The sequence below is a fragment of the Oncorhynchus gorbuscha genome, linkage group LG02, assembly GCF_021184085.1.
Source record: "Oncorhynchus gorbuscha isolate QuinsamMale2020 ecotype Even-year linkage group LG02, OgorEven_v1.0, whole genome shotgun sequence".
NCBI classification, from domain to species: domain Eukaryota; kingdom Metazoa; phylum Chordata; class Actinopteri; order Salmoniformes; family Salmonidae; genus Oncorhynchus; species Oncorhynchus gorbuscha.
The window spans coordinates 79660065-79674834 of NC_060174.1; the positions used below are offsets into that span (position 1 = coordinate 79660065).

The 14770-nt window shown below is 42.5% G+C and overlaps 1 protein-coding gene across 5 annotated transcripts in view; it reads right to left on the minus strand.

The window, feature by feature from the left end:
• The window catches only part of LOC124010561 (vacuole membrane protein 1-like), a 117731-nt gene that overhangs the window by 83242 nt on the left and 19719 nt on the right, over positions 1 to 14770 (minus strand). For 4 of the 5 annotated variants that reach the window (XM_046323148.1, XM_046323157.1, XM_046323167.1 and 1 more), the window contains exons 4-5: positions 11571 to 11661; positions 10063 to 10173 (exon numbers count right to left, since the gene is read on the minus strand). In XM_046323148.1, the coding sequence (XP_046179104.1) occupies positions 10063 to 10173; positions 11571 to 11661 (202 nt within the window). Of the gene's footprint in view, positions 1 to 10062; positions 10174 to 11570; positions 11662 to 14770 lie in introns of those variants that run through there. The other variant, XM_046323178.1, reaches the window with a different exon arrangement.

The following is a 14770-nucleotide window of genomic DNA, read 5'->3' on the forward strand; positions in this document are numbered from 1 at the left end:
GACAACTTCAGAACGGACTCTATCTCCCTCTGCCGAGTGCTGATGGTACAACACACTATTGGGATATTATACAGAATCCCCACTGTGATCAGGAGAGCACCACATCCTGTACATTTCAGACATAAATGAATAGAAAAGACATTGCCTTTTAGAACAGAGGCCTCTGTCTCATCTCATGCCACTATATCAAACACAGGAAGTGAGAGTCACATGATGACACTCAAGTCACAAGACACCTCATAAGCAGAGCCCTTTATGTCCTTAGGAAGCATCTTATTTTGTACAATGTCCACAGGAAGCTCTGGCTTTGATAGGAATCCCTGTGACATCATGACCTCTCAGTGACTCTTCCTATAGGACTGCTATAACTGAGTCCAATGGTGTTACCTCCTAAAGGAGAGAGTACCACTACATCAGAAATGGGCAACTTTGATGGTGGTGGGGCCCACAAAAAAAACAGAACTCATCATGAGTGGCTCACTAGACTAACTTCCCAATTGGCCTATATGCGCTAATTTAGTGATGGCTGATGCCCACCAAATTTTGAAATTGCACTCTAACTGTAAACAGTAAGTTGCGACCCCAGAGTAAAATATATATATATATATATATATATATATATATATATATATATATATAACTCAGCAAAAAAAGAAACGTCCTCTCACTGCCAACTGCGTTCATTTTCAGCAAATTTAACACGTGTAAATATTTGTATGAACATAACAAGATTCAACAACTGAGACATAAACTGAACAAGTTCCACAGATATGTGACTAAACAGAAATTGAATAATGTGTCCTTGAACAAAGGCGGGGTCAAAATCAAAAGAAAGTCAGTATCTGGTGTGGCCACCAGCTGCATTAAGTACTGCAGTGCATCTCCTCCTCATAGACTGCACCAGATTTGCCAGATCTTGCTGGGAGATGTTACCCCACTCTCCCACCAAGGCACCTGCAAGTTCTCTGACATTTCTGGGGGGAATGGCCCTAGCCCTCACCCTCCAATCCAACAGGTCCCAGACGTGCCCAATGGGATTTAGATCCGGGCTCTTGCTGGCCATGGCAGAACACTGACATTCCTGTCATACGAGCAGTATGGCTGGTGGCATTGCCATACTGGAGGGTCATGTCAGGATAAGTCTGCAGGAAGGGTACCACATGAGGGAGGAGGATGTCTTCCCTGTAACGCACAGCGTTGAGATTGCCAGCAATGACAACAAGCTCAGTCCGATGATACTGTGACACATCACCCCAGACCATGATGGACCCTGCAACTCCAAATCAATCCAGAGTAGAGGCCTCGGTGTAACAGGCCTCTGTGTAACGCTCATTCCTTCGACGACAAACGCGAATCCAACCATCACCCCTGGTGAGACAAAACCGCGACTCGTCAATGAAGAGCACTTTTTTGCCAGTCCTGTCTGGTCCAGCGACGGTGGGTTTGTGCCCATAGGCGACGTTGTTGCCGGTGAAGGCTGGTGAGGACCTGCCTTACAACAGGCCTACAAGCCCTCAGTCCAGCCTCTCTCAGCCTATTGCGGACAGTCTGAGCACTGATGGAGGGATTGTGCGTTCCTGGTGTAACTCGGGCAGTTGTTGTTGCCATCCTGTATCTGTCCCGCAAGTGTGATGTTCGGATGTACCGATCCTGTGCAGGTGTTGTTACAGGAGGACAATCAGCTGTCCGTCCTGTCTCCCTGTAGCGCTGTCTTAGGCGTCTCACAGTACAGACATTGCAATTTACTGCTCTGGCCACATCTGCAGTCCTCATGTGTCCTTGCAGCATGCCTAAGGCACGTTCACGCAGATGGGCATCTTTCCTTTGGTGTTAGAGTCAGTAGAAAGGCCTCTTTAGTGTCCTAAGTTTTCATAACTGTGACATAACAGCTAGCGACTGGAACGAACTGCAACAAACACTCAAACTGGACAATTTTATTTCAATCACTTCCTTCAAAGACTCAATCATGGACACTCTTACTGACAGTTGTGGCTGCTTTGCGTGATGTATTGTTGTCTCTACTTTCTTTAATTTATTTTTTATTTTGAATGCCAGCCCTCCGTCCCTGCAGTAGGCAGTCATTGTGAATACAAATTTGGTTCTTAACTGACTTGCCTAGTTAAATAAAAGTTCAATAAAAAATTAGATGAATCTAAAAAATAAAATATTTTGAATTATTTAACACTTTTTTGGTTACTACATTATTCCATATGTATTATTTCATATTTTTGATGTCTTCACTACTTTCTACAATGTAGAAATAGAAATTTGTATAAAGAAAAACCCTGGAATGAGTAGGTGTCCAAACGACCGACATATATATATTATATATATTATATATATAATATATAATATGCTTTTACACCTGCATTGTTTGCTGTTTGGGGTTTTAGGCTGGGTTTCTGTACAGCACTTTGAGATATCAGCTGATGTACGAAGGGCTATATAAATACATTTGATTTGATTTAATTTGAAAACCTTGTGAAGACTTACAGAAAACATTTGACCTCTGTCATTGCCAACAAAGGGTACAGTGCCTTGCGAAAGTATTCGGCCCCCTTGAACTTTGCAACCTTTTGCCACATTTCAGGCTTCAAACAAAGATATAAAACTGTATTTTTTTGTGAAGAATCAACAACAAGTGGGACACAATCATGAAGTGGAACAACATTTATTGGATATTTCAAAAAAATTTAACAAATCAAAAACTGAAAATTGGGCGTGCAAAATTATTCAGCCCCCTTAAGTTAATACTTTGTAGCGCCACCTTTTGCTGCGATTACAGCTGTAAGTCGCTTGGGGTATGTCTCTATCAGTTTTGCACATCGAGAGACTGAAATATTTTCCCATTCCTCCTTGCAAAACAGCTCGAGCTCAAGGAGGTTGGGTGGAGAGCATTTGTGAACAGCAGTTTTCAGTTCTTTCCACAGATTCTCGATTGGATTCAGGACTGGACTTTGACTTGGCCATACTAACACCTGGATATGTTTATTTTTTAACCATTCCATTGTAGATTTTGCTTTATGTTTTGGATCATTGTCTTGTTGGAAGACAAATCTCCATCCCAGTCTCAGGTCTTTTGCAGACTCCATCAGGTTTTCTTCCAGAATGGTCCTGTTTTTGGCTCCATCCATCTTCCCATCAATTTTAACCATCTTCCCTGTCCCTACTGAAGAAAAGCAGGCCCAAACCATGATGCTGCCACCACCATGTTTGACAGCGGGGATGGTGTGTTCAGGGTGATAAGCTGGGTTGCTTTTACGCCAAACATAATGTTTTGCATTGTTGCCAAAAAGTTCAATTTTGGTTTCATCTGACCAGAGCACCTTCTTCCACATGTTTGGTGTGTCTCCCAGGTGGCTTGTGGCAAACTTTAAACAACACTTTTTATGGATATCTTTAAGAAATGGCTTTCTTCTTGCCACTCTTCCATAAAGGCCAGATTTGTGCAATATACGACTGATTGTTGTCCTATGGACAGAGTCTCCCACCTCAGCTGTAGATCTCTGCAGTTCATCCAGAGTGATCATGGGCCTCTTGGCTGCATCTCTGATCAGTCTTCTCCTTGTATGAGCTGAAAGTTTAGAGGGACGGCCAGGTCTTGGTAGACTTGCAGTGGTCTGATACTCCTTCCATTTCAATATTATCGCTTGCACAGTGCTCCTTGGGATGTTTAAAGCTTGGGAAATGTTTTTGTATCCAAATCCGGCTTTAAACTTCTTCACAACAGTATCTCGGACCTGCCTGGTGTGTTCCTTGTTCTTCATGATGCTCTCTGCGCTTTTAACGGACCTCTGAGACTATCACAGTGCAGGTGCATTTATACGGAGACTTGATTACACAGGTGGATTGTATTTATCATCATTAGTCATTTAGGTCAACATTGGATCATTCAGAGATCCTCACTGAACTTCTGGAGAGAGTTTGCTGCACTGAAAGTAAAGGGGCTGAATAATTCTGCACGCCCAATTTTTCAGTTTTTGATTTGTTAAAAAAGTTTGAAATATCCAATAAATGTTGTTCCACTTCATGATTGTGTCCCACTTGTTGTTGATTCTTCACAAAACAATACAGTTTTATATCTTTATGTTTGAAGCCTGAAATGTGGCAAAAGGTCGCAAAGTTCAAGGGGGCCGAATACTTTCGCAAGGCACTGTATATAACAAAGTATTGAGATAAACTTTTGTTATTGACCAAATACTTATTTTCCACCATAATTTGAAAATAAATTCATTCAAAATCTAACAATGTGATATTCTGGATTTTTTTTTCTCATTTTGTCTGTCATAGTTGAAGTGTACTTATGATAAATTACAGGCCTCTCTCATATTTTTAAGTGGGAGAACTTGCACAATTGGTGACTGACTAAATACTTTTTTGCCCCACTGTATATATTTTTTAATTAGTTGGTCTGCAGGCCTACGAAAGGGTTGTCCATCCCTGCTCTACATGCACTGCATACAGCATCTTATTCACATTCACAGACAAATGGTGCCCACTACTGCTCACAAACGTGGGTTTACAGTGAACCCTGTGAACCCAAGCAGGAAAGATGCATCAACCATTGTGAAGTAGAAGACACTATCTAGAAAGGGGAAATAAGTCAATGCAACCATCAAACATTGCGAACATTGCAAAACTCATAACCGACATACATATGATTTCCTGTAGTAGTGAACATTTTCTGTAGTAGTCAGAACAAGATTGATCAGATAAGAAAAAGTGTTCTAACCATAAGTCTATGGTTCTACCAAGGCATCTGTGAGTAGGAGAGCACAAACCCACAATGATTCAAATCTTCCGACGCAATATCACAAAAATGATGCACGCAAATAGGAAAAAGGCTATGCAGTGTTTCTCATAGATTTATTGTTGTTGCAGCAGTGGCAAAGGTCACGGAAGGGGGTGTCACAGGGGCTTTAAAAACAAAACAATTATAAGACTGGCATAATTCCTACATTGAAACGCAGTGTCTGTACAGTAACATGCTTTACATGATGTCAGAGCTCTGCCTCTGCGCTTCACACTGCTGTATGTGTTTTGACTGACAGCTGTTCTGAACTTGAGCACCTTACGTGACAAGCAGTTGCCCCATTCCTCCCTCTAATTGGGCAACTTCTTTGATGTCTGAGTGAGGGAAACGCTGTAAATTAAGAGGAGTCTATGAATTTTGAAAGAGAAGACATTGAGGATTATAATAAATACCCATTGATGTCATACAAGCAAACAAAACATCTATGAGTCCAAATGTGCACTTCCCACTTCCATATCACATTTCCAGATGACATGGCGTCATACCCTTGGTAGTTCTGAAACAGAATGAGCCTGTTTGTCTACTGTGAAGAAAATTAGTCACGGCACAAGCACCTGAATGCAATCATGACTCCTTTCTATGTGCACCAAAATGATGATCTGTATCCCTGAACTGCATTGTGAAAGCCTAACACTGTAATATTGTATTTTATAACTTAGCTAGTTAGGTTAGCAATAGAACAGAATTTCAAATGATGCCCACCTGACCCAGATTGTAATTTATAACGGACCGTTTTTGGATTGCGTAAACAACAACATTAATTGTGTGGGGGAGGGGATGTGCGGTTGTTTTCCAAATAAAACAACTACAAGTGTGCCTGCTTCAGTTCCTCATTGGCAAAGCTAGGAGAGCTCAACAAAACACCTTATAGTTGAAGACCTCTGAGTCATAAAAGTGCATTGAAATTACTTAATAAGTGTACACTTTAGAGAGGTGTGCAGTCACTTGGAGACACCAGTTAGTCCTCTCACTCAAACCCTTGTTATTGCCTTATGTTGCACCAACTACCCCACATTGTACAGGAATATTCTTATCATCAGAGAATTTTCAGATTTTGTTGTAAACAAATGAGGTCAAAAGTACAGTAGCTATAAAATTCACATTAAATCAACAGTGTAATGTTTGGATTCAGTCTGGTGAACTGTTGTGTCCTCACCTTTGGTCTAATAATTTTGCCATAATCTCAAAACTGATCCCTTCCAATTGTTACCACGGTTATGCATTTAATATTTCTTCAATAAGAAACATTTCAAATAATACCTATAGGCTGATTCAAAGCGTTTTTTATTTATTTATTTTATTTCACCTTTATTTAACCAGGTAGGCAAGTTGAGAACAAGTTCTCATTTATAATTGCGACCTGGCCAAGATAAAGCAAAGCAGTTCGACACATACAACGGCACAGAGTTACACATGGAGTAAAACAAACATACAGTCAATAATACAGTAGAAACAAGTCTATATACGATGTGAGCAAATGAGGTGAGAAGGGAGGTAAAGGCAAAAAAGGCCATGGTGGCAGAGTAAATACAATATAGCAAGTAAAACACTGGAATGGTAGATTTGCAATGGAAGAATGTGCAAAGTAGACATAAAAATAATGGGGTGCAAAGGAGCAAAATAAATAAATAAATTAAATACAGTTGGGAAAGAGGTAGTTGTTTGGGTAGCGTAAAAGGGTTAACTAAAACATTTGTTAAAATCAAATGTTGCCGATACCATCAATCTATAAAACCACCCAAGAAATTTGCCTAATAACATATTTGTAAAAAAATGTTTTACCATTGCCTGTGGCACCATACCATATTATCAGGCAGGTGTGCTTTTAGCAATAAGAAAGCTTTTTTATGCCTCAAAAAGAAGCTACTTAACTGCAATTCTATACATTTTTCCATGGAGCTGAGAGGAAATGTTGCAATTTTAAAACAGTTTTTGGGAATTGTACAGTCGTGGCCAAAAGTTGAGGACACAAATATTAATTTACACAAAGTTTGCTGTTTCAGTGTCTTTAGATATTTTTGTCAGATGTTACTATGGATACTGAACTATAAATAAAAGCATTTAATAAGTGTCAAAGGCTTTTATTGACAATTACATGAAGTTGATGCAAAGAGTCAATATTTGCAGTCTTGACCCTTCTTTTTCAAGACCTCTGCAATCCCCCCTGGCATGCTGTCAATTAACTTCTGGGCCACATCCTGATTGATGGCAGCCCATTCTCGCATAATCAATGCTTGGAGTTTGTCAGAATTTGTGGGTTTATGTTTGTCCACCTGCCTCTTGAGGATTGACCACAAGTTCTCAATGGGATTAAGGTCTAGGGAGTTTCCTGGCCATGGCCCCAAAATATCAATGTTTTGTTCCCCGAGCCACTTAGTTATCACTTTCCCCTTTTGCAAGGTTCTCCATCATGCTGGAAAAGGAATTGTTCGTCACCAAACTGTTCCTGGATGGTTGGGAGAAGTTGCTCTCGGAGGATGTGTTGGTACCATTCTTTATTCATGGCTGTGTTCTTATGCAAAATTCTGAGTGAGCCCACTCCCTTGGCTGAGAAGCAACACCACACATGAATGGTCTCAGGATGCTTTACTGTTGGCATGACACAGGACTGATGGTAGCGCGCTCACCCTGTCTTCTCCGGACAAGCTTTTTTCCAGATGCCCCAAACAATCAGAAAGGGGATTTATCAGAGAAAATGACTTTACCCCAGTCCTCAGCAGTCCAATCCCTGTACCTTTTGCAGAATATCAGTCTGTCCCTGATGTTTTTCCTGGAGAGAAGTGCCTTCTTTGCTGCCCTTCTTGATACCAGGCCATCCTCCAAAACTTTGCCTTACTGTGCGTGCAAATGCACTCACACCTGCCTGCTGCCATTCCTAAGCAAGCTCTGTACTGGTGGTGCTCCGATCCTGCAGCTGAATCAACTTTAGGAGATGGTCCTGGCGCTTGCTGGACTTTCTTGGGCGCCCTGAAGCCTTCTTCACAACAATTGAACCGTTCTCCTTGAAGATCCGATAAATGGTTGATTTAGGTGCAATCTTACTGGCAGCAATATCCTCGCCTGTGAAGCCCTTTTTGTGCAAAGCAATGATGATGGCACGTGTTTCCTTGCAGGTAACCATGGTTGACAGAGGAAGAACAATGATTCCAAGCACCACCCTCCTTTTGAAGCTTCCAGTCTGTTATTCGAACTCAATCAGAATGACAGAGTGATCTCCAGCCTTGTCCTCGTCACCTGTGTTAATGAGTGAATCACTGACATGATGTCAGCTGGTCCTTTTGTGGCAGGGTTGAAATGCAGTGGAAATGTTTTGGGGGGATTCAGTTCATTTGCATGGCAAAGAGGGACTTTGCAATTAATTGCAATTCATCTGATCGCTCTACATAACATTCTGGAGTACATGCAAATTGCCATCATACAAACTGAGGCAGCAGACTTTGTGAAAATTAATATTTGTGTCATTCTCAAAACGTTTGGCCACGACTGTACACATTTTGTCATGGAGCTGACAGAAAATGTTGAAGTTTAAAAGCAATTTTAGTCATTTAAGTTTACACACACAGCGTTTTTCCACCCCGAAAAGGAATTTCTGACGGTGCGCCGCTGTTAAATGAATACAGGGGGAAATACTGCTGTGTGTTTTATGATTCTGAACATCACATAGCAACAATGACAATAAGCTGCCATGTGGGGAATAGTTAGTGGCTCATTTCAGCTAGTTGTATCTTGTTCTTGATACCATGTCTTGTTTTGAGGTGTTTCGACTTAGGTCACGTTTATCCTATATGGCTAAAATTCCCTAGCTAGCTAACCAACAACTGTAACGATGCATTTGTATTTATGTTGTCAATAAACATTTGGAAATTAAATATAGTTTACATGTTGTCAAATAATGAATTTTGAATGTAAGCATGAGCCAACCCCTCTGTTTTGCCCCAAAGTTGCGCACGGATCAGACGTGTTGCTGAACAACCCACCCGTCTATAGCCACCATAAATACAGCAGCGTGAATCAGCTTCACATTCTAAAGCAGGCAACTCTAACTGATTCCTCAAACCGCACTGAAAAACTGCTGATCCATTACCACAAAATACCATTAGATGGCGACATCCTCCTTTAAAACAGACTGGCCTCTAGGAAAGTAAATCAGGTCACCCAAAACAATAACAAAATAAAAACTTCTCAAATTACATATGGGAGCACAGAGAGAGTTGGCTTTCAAAAACACAGAATGGAGGACACACTTAACAGTTTCCAGTTCAGCTCCACTGGCTATGCAATGGGACTGTGACTATGCTGCTCTCAAATGACAGATGGGTGGCTCAGTGTTAATAGTGTTCTCAGAGTGGTAAAGACTACCAGATGTTTGGGAACCCAGATCTGCAGCACAGCCAGCCAGACCCTGTTCCTCTGCTCCACACTGCCACTCAAAACAGGGAGAGGGAGGGGTGGAGAGAGACAGAGAAGCAGAGAGAGAGAGAAGAAAAAGAAATAAAGGGAGGGAGGAGAGAAAGGTTGGCTAGCCTCACATGCACTCAGTCAGTGGGGTCACTGAGTGCGCTCGTTCTTTTTTGGACTGCCTGTCAAAACTCTACTGCTACCCGCCCGCCCCGCCGCAGTGTGTGCCTTTTCACTGGGGAGATCTTAACACCACAATGTTCTACACACACTAGCGTACATACACACACATTACGCATGCACGCACAAACGTTCACACACGCATACATACACAAACACACACACTCTCTTCTGAGACACAGGGAATCTCCTTGAACGTTCAGCCATGTTCCAACCTCCTATTACAGCCTATTACAGACTCTCGTCTCTTAGCAGCAACTCACAAAACATCAACACTGAGTTTGAGATGGGCATCATACACAGTGTGAATGTCTTGAGTAACGTCAAATCAAATCACATTTTATTTGTCACTTGCACCGAATACAACAGGTGTAGACTTTACCGGGAAATGCTTAATTACAAGCCCTTATCCAACAATGCAGGGTTCAAAAGTAAGAAACAAAAAATATATAAATATACTTAAAAACAGCCATGGGGGATATTTCAACTCGAGTATGAATAGATTTTGCATGGTATATGAAACATTCTTAGGTGCTCTTATGCTATTTAAATATGAACATGCATTTGTAGGGTATATATACACATGTTCTTAGAGTCTCAAATTATGCATTATCATGTATTGCACAGATGGTAGATGCATGTATTTGCATGGTAAATTAGAGAGTTCTTACCAGGTAGAGGAGGAAGGTGTGCAGGCCAGTCCCCAGTCCCACAGATGACAGGATACCCAAGCCTACCCAGTAGGCACACCACAGGAACCTCTTCTCCATGTGTTGCACATACTGTACACAGGGAACAGACAGTGTCAGCTTCACATCAGGACAAACAGAGACAGAGAGACTGTCAGCCATGAGAGACTCAGGCAAAGTGAAATAAATGTAAGTAGGAGAGACACTAGGAGGGAGGGAGGGTGGGTGTGTGCACCCTACCCTAGAAATAGGAGGCAGTGCCAAGCGTGAGAGGCAGAAAGTCAAAGTGCACCACAGAAAGAGAGTGGAGGGGGAGCAGTGGTGAGAGGGGGAACGAAAGCAAGTGAGAGAGAAAGGGGGGGGGGCAGAGGGGGTGAGAGAGGGCAAGTTATAGAGAGAGAGAAAGAGAAGGAGCAGAGGGTGTCGGGTGAGAGAGGGCAAGTGATAGAGAGAGAGGGAGTGGGAATATAAGATAGAGAATATAAGCTGGTGTCTGTTGTTGAGAGTTTAGAGGACAGGGCCGTAGGGTAGGAATGTTCAGATTCAGAACAACACAAACAGAGAAGAACAGAATCATTCTTCTTCTTCAAGGAAGCCAGTTCTTACCCAGTTTATTTCCCCTACTCTTCATCATCTCTCTCTCTCTTGCTCTATTCCTTTATCCCTCTCTCTCTCCCTCTCTCCATTTATCCCTCTCTCTCTCCCTTTCTCCCTCTCCCTTTCTCCCGTCATCTTCTGCTGCCCATCTCTCCCTCCATCATATATGGAGCAACACCTCCTCCTCAAGCATGGACAGGCAGGTTGTTTTCTGGAAGGGCCAGTGATGGTGTAGATTATGGGAACACTGGAGGTTTTTTTGGCACGGAACTCTATTTCCCAGCAAACCCCTGTGAACTCGGGAAAACAGCAGCAGCAGCAGTGTCTCTCATCACCTAGTAAAAAGCCTGGGTGGGAAGTGCCAGCCATGTCCAACACCTTAGGACTAGAGCTTAAGAGTCTAATATGGTAAATAATATGGTTATTGCTGCAGCTTTAAAGCAATTCTGTTTGGATCTCTTGAGTCACTTTTGCTGTGGTACATTAGTTGTTAACTTGGTACAGGGCGCACGTGTGTGTTTGCACTCAGCATATTAGCTGTTCATGTGGTACAGCTAATGTACTGATTAAATAGGGCATGTGGACATGATGTGGTAAATAGGTCAGGTGAAGGTAAGTGAGTGTTAAGTTTAATACTCTTTTTCAGCTTGTGGTCTTGGGAGACAACAGCTTTATAAAGTCTTAGGGATGTTAATTAGCAACCCCTGATGATGTGTGGACAGGGCTGCTCACACACACACACACACACACACACACACACACACACACACACACACACACACACACACACACACACACACACACACACACACACACACACACACACACACACACACACACACACACACACACACACACACACACACACACACACACACACACACACACATCACCTTCTGATGTGTTCCTTTAACAGAGTAGGCGATGGAGAAGAGGGTGACCAGCACCAGCAGAGACAAGACTGAATGTCTCTGCCGCCATAACCTGAGGGAAGAAGAGAGGAGTGAAAGAAGTGTTTTAGAATAGGTTAGGTAGTTTAGGTCTTAGGAGCATTAGTAGATACTACACTACCACTTCTACACTCCATCCCCAGAGGGCAGCAGCAAGCCAAATGCTCTGCCAGAAAAGCCTTGTGAAGCCTTGATAAGCACACAGGTGGGGCCAAGTGATGATCGTCAATCTGTGAGAGAGAGGTGGGCAAAAGCCTCTACGCCTGCTTTTGTTTTTTTTGTGTTATCTATACTAAACAACAATATAAACACAACATGTGTTTACATCCCTGTAAATTTGTTTACATCCCTGTTAGTGAGCATTTCTCCTTTGCCAAGATAATCCACCTGAAAGATGCGGCATGTCAAGAAGCTGATTGTAATGATCATGCTGTTTAAAGGTGCACCTTGTGCTGGGGACAATAAAATGCCACTAAAATGTGCAGTTTTGTCACAACACAATGCCACAGATCTTTGTTGCCAAAGATTTTAATGTTAATTTCTCTACCATAAATTGCCTCCAACGTTGTTTTGGAGAATTTGGCAGTACGTCCAACCGGACTCACAACCGCAGACCATGTGTAACTATGGCAGCCCAGGACCTTCCTATCCAGCTTCTTCACCTGCGGGATCGTCTGAGACCAACCACCCGGACAGTTGATGAAACTGAAGAGTATTTGTGTCTGTAATGAAGTGCTTTTTGGGGGAAAAACTCATTCTGATTTGCTGGGCCTGGCTGCCCAGCGGATGGACCTGGCTCCAAAGTGGGTGGGCCATGGCTCCGCCCCTGCCTAGTCATGTGACATCCATAGATTAGGGCTTAATGAATTTATTTACATTTACGGATTTCCTTATATGAACTGTAACTCAGTGAAATTGTTGAAATTGTTGCATGTTGCATTTATATTTTTGGTTTGTGTAAATAAACCCTGGATAATATTTATGACCTCATGCAATGTTTAAGCATCTGCCTGATAACACAATTTATCATAACTTGGGGCAGTGCGTTCAGAAAGTATTCAGACCCCTGGACTTTTTCCACATTTTGTTAGGTTACAGCCTTATTCTAATAATACCCCATAATGACAAAGCGAAAACAGGTTTTTAGAAAGGTTTGCAAATGTATTAAAAATAAAAAACAGAAAGAATTTACTTACCTAAGTATTCAGACCCTTTGCTATGAGACTTGAAACTGAGCTAAGGTGCATCCTGTTTCCATTATAATTTTTTATTTAACCTTTATCTAACTAGACAAGACAGTTAAGAACAAATTATTATTTACAATGGCGGCCTACCCCGGCCAAACCCTCCCCTAACTCGGGCGATGCTGGGCCAATTGTGCGCCGCCCTATGGGACTCCCGATCACGGCCGGTTGTGATACAGCCAGGGATAGAAGCAGGGTCTGTAGTGACGCCTCTAGCACTGCGATTCAGTGCCATAGACCACTACGCCACTCCTTGAGATGTTTCTACAACTTGATTAGTCCACCTGTGGTAAATTCAATTGATTGGACATGATTTGGAAAGGCACACACCTTGTCTATATAAAGGTTCCACAGTTGACAGTGAATGTCAGAGCAAAAACCAAGCCATGAAGTCAAAGGAATTATCTGTTGAGCTCCGAGACAGAATTTTACCAAAACATGTCTGCAGCATGGAAGTTCCCCAAGAACAGTGGCCTCCATCATTCTTAAATGGAAGAAGTTTGGAACCATCAAGTCTTTTCCTAGAGCTGGCCACCCGGCCTAACTGAGCAATCGGATGGAGAAGGGCCTTGGTCAGGGAGGTGACCAAGAACCTGCTGGTCACTCTGAAAGAGCTCCAGAGTTCCTTTGTGGAGATGGGAGAAACTTCCAGAAGGATAACCATCTCTGCAGCACTCCACCAAACAGGCCTTTATGGTAGAGTGGCCAGACGGAAGCCACTCGTAAGTAAAAGGCACAAGACAGCCCGCATTGAGTTTGCCAAAAGACACCTAAAGGACTCAGACCATGAGAAACAAGATTCTCTGGTCTGATGATAACCAAGACTGAACTATTTAGCCTGAATGCCAAGCGTCACGTCTAGGGGAAACCTGGCACCATCCCTATGGTGAATCATGGTGGTGCCAGCATCATTCTGTGGGGATGTTTTTCTGAGGCAGGGACTGTGAGACTAGTCAGGATCAAGAGAAAGATAAACGGAGCAAAGTACAGAGAGATCCTTGATGAAAACCAGTTCCAGAGCACTCAGGACCTCAGACTGGGGTGAAGGTTCACCTTCCAACAGGACAACGACCCTAAGCAAGACAATGCAGGAGTGGCTTCGGGACAAGTCTCTGAATGTCCTTGAGTGGCACAGTCAGAGCCTGGACTTGAACCCGATCGAACGTCTCTGGTAAGACCTGAAAATAGCTGTGCAGCGACGCTCCCCATCCAACCTGACATAACTTAAGTGGATCTCCAGAGAAGAATGGGAGAAACTGGCAATTGGGAAATGATCACTCCAAATAGCAGAATCATCCATTACCTTCCATTCACACATGGCTGCAACAGCATTAGAAGCCATTGTGAGGTCCGGGCAGGATGTCACTCCTCTAACATCATCAACTCTTGTACCACATCCATCATTAAGATATACTAATGCTGTTGCTTCCATCATGTCCTTGACAATCATACCATTAGCATCAGTATGTGTGCTTCCCCATAAACTATTATGTGTATTAAAGTCGCTGTACCATCTCCCTAGAGCCCAATTCTCCTGATATTTCATCAAACATCACGACAGATAGTTCACGACAAGAATTGTACAACTTCGACAGCTTAATATTACTAGCCCTACCGTAGATTTCAACCATCACATTTATATTCAGGTGGAACAGAAATGCTACGATATGCAAGCCCTTCCTTTGTGAACGTAGCGCATCCTCCACCCTGATCAGCTGTTCTGTCCGATCTGACTGAACAATAAACAGGAATAAAAAAAATCAACATGTGGTCTAAGCCACGTCTCTCTAATCTCTAAATCAATCACATGTTTCTTAAACTCTTGACCATTTGCAATAAGGCTTCTAGTTTCCATTAAAGGATGCTAAAAAAGTATAATACATCAAACTTATTCTGGTC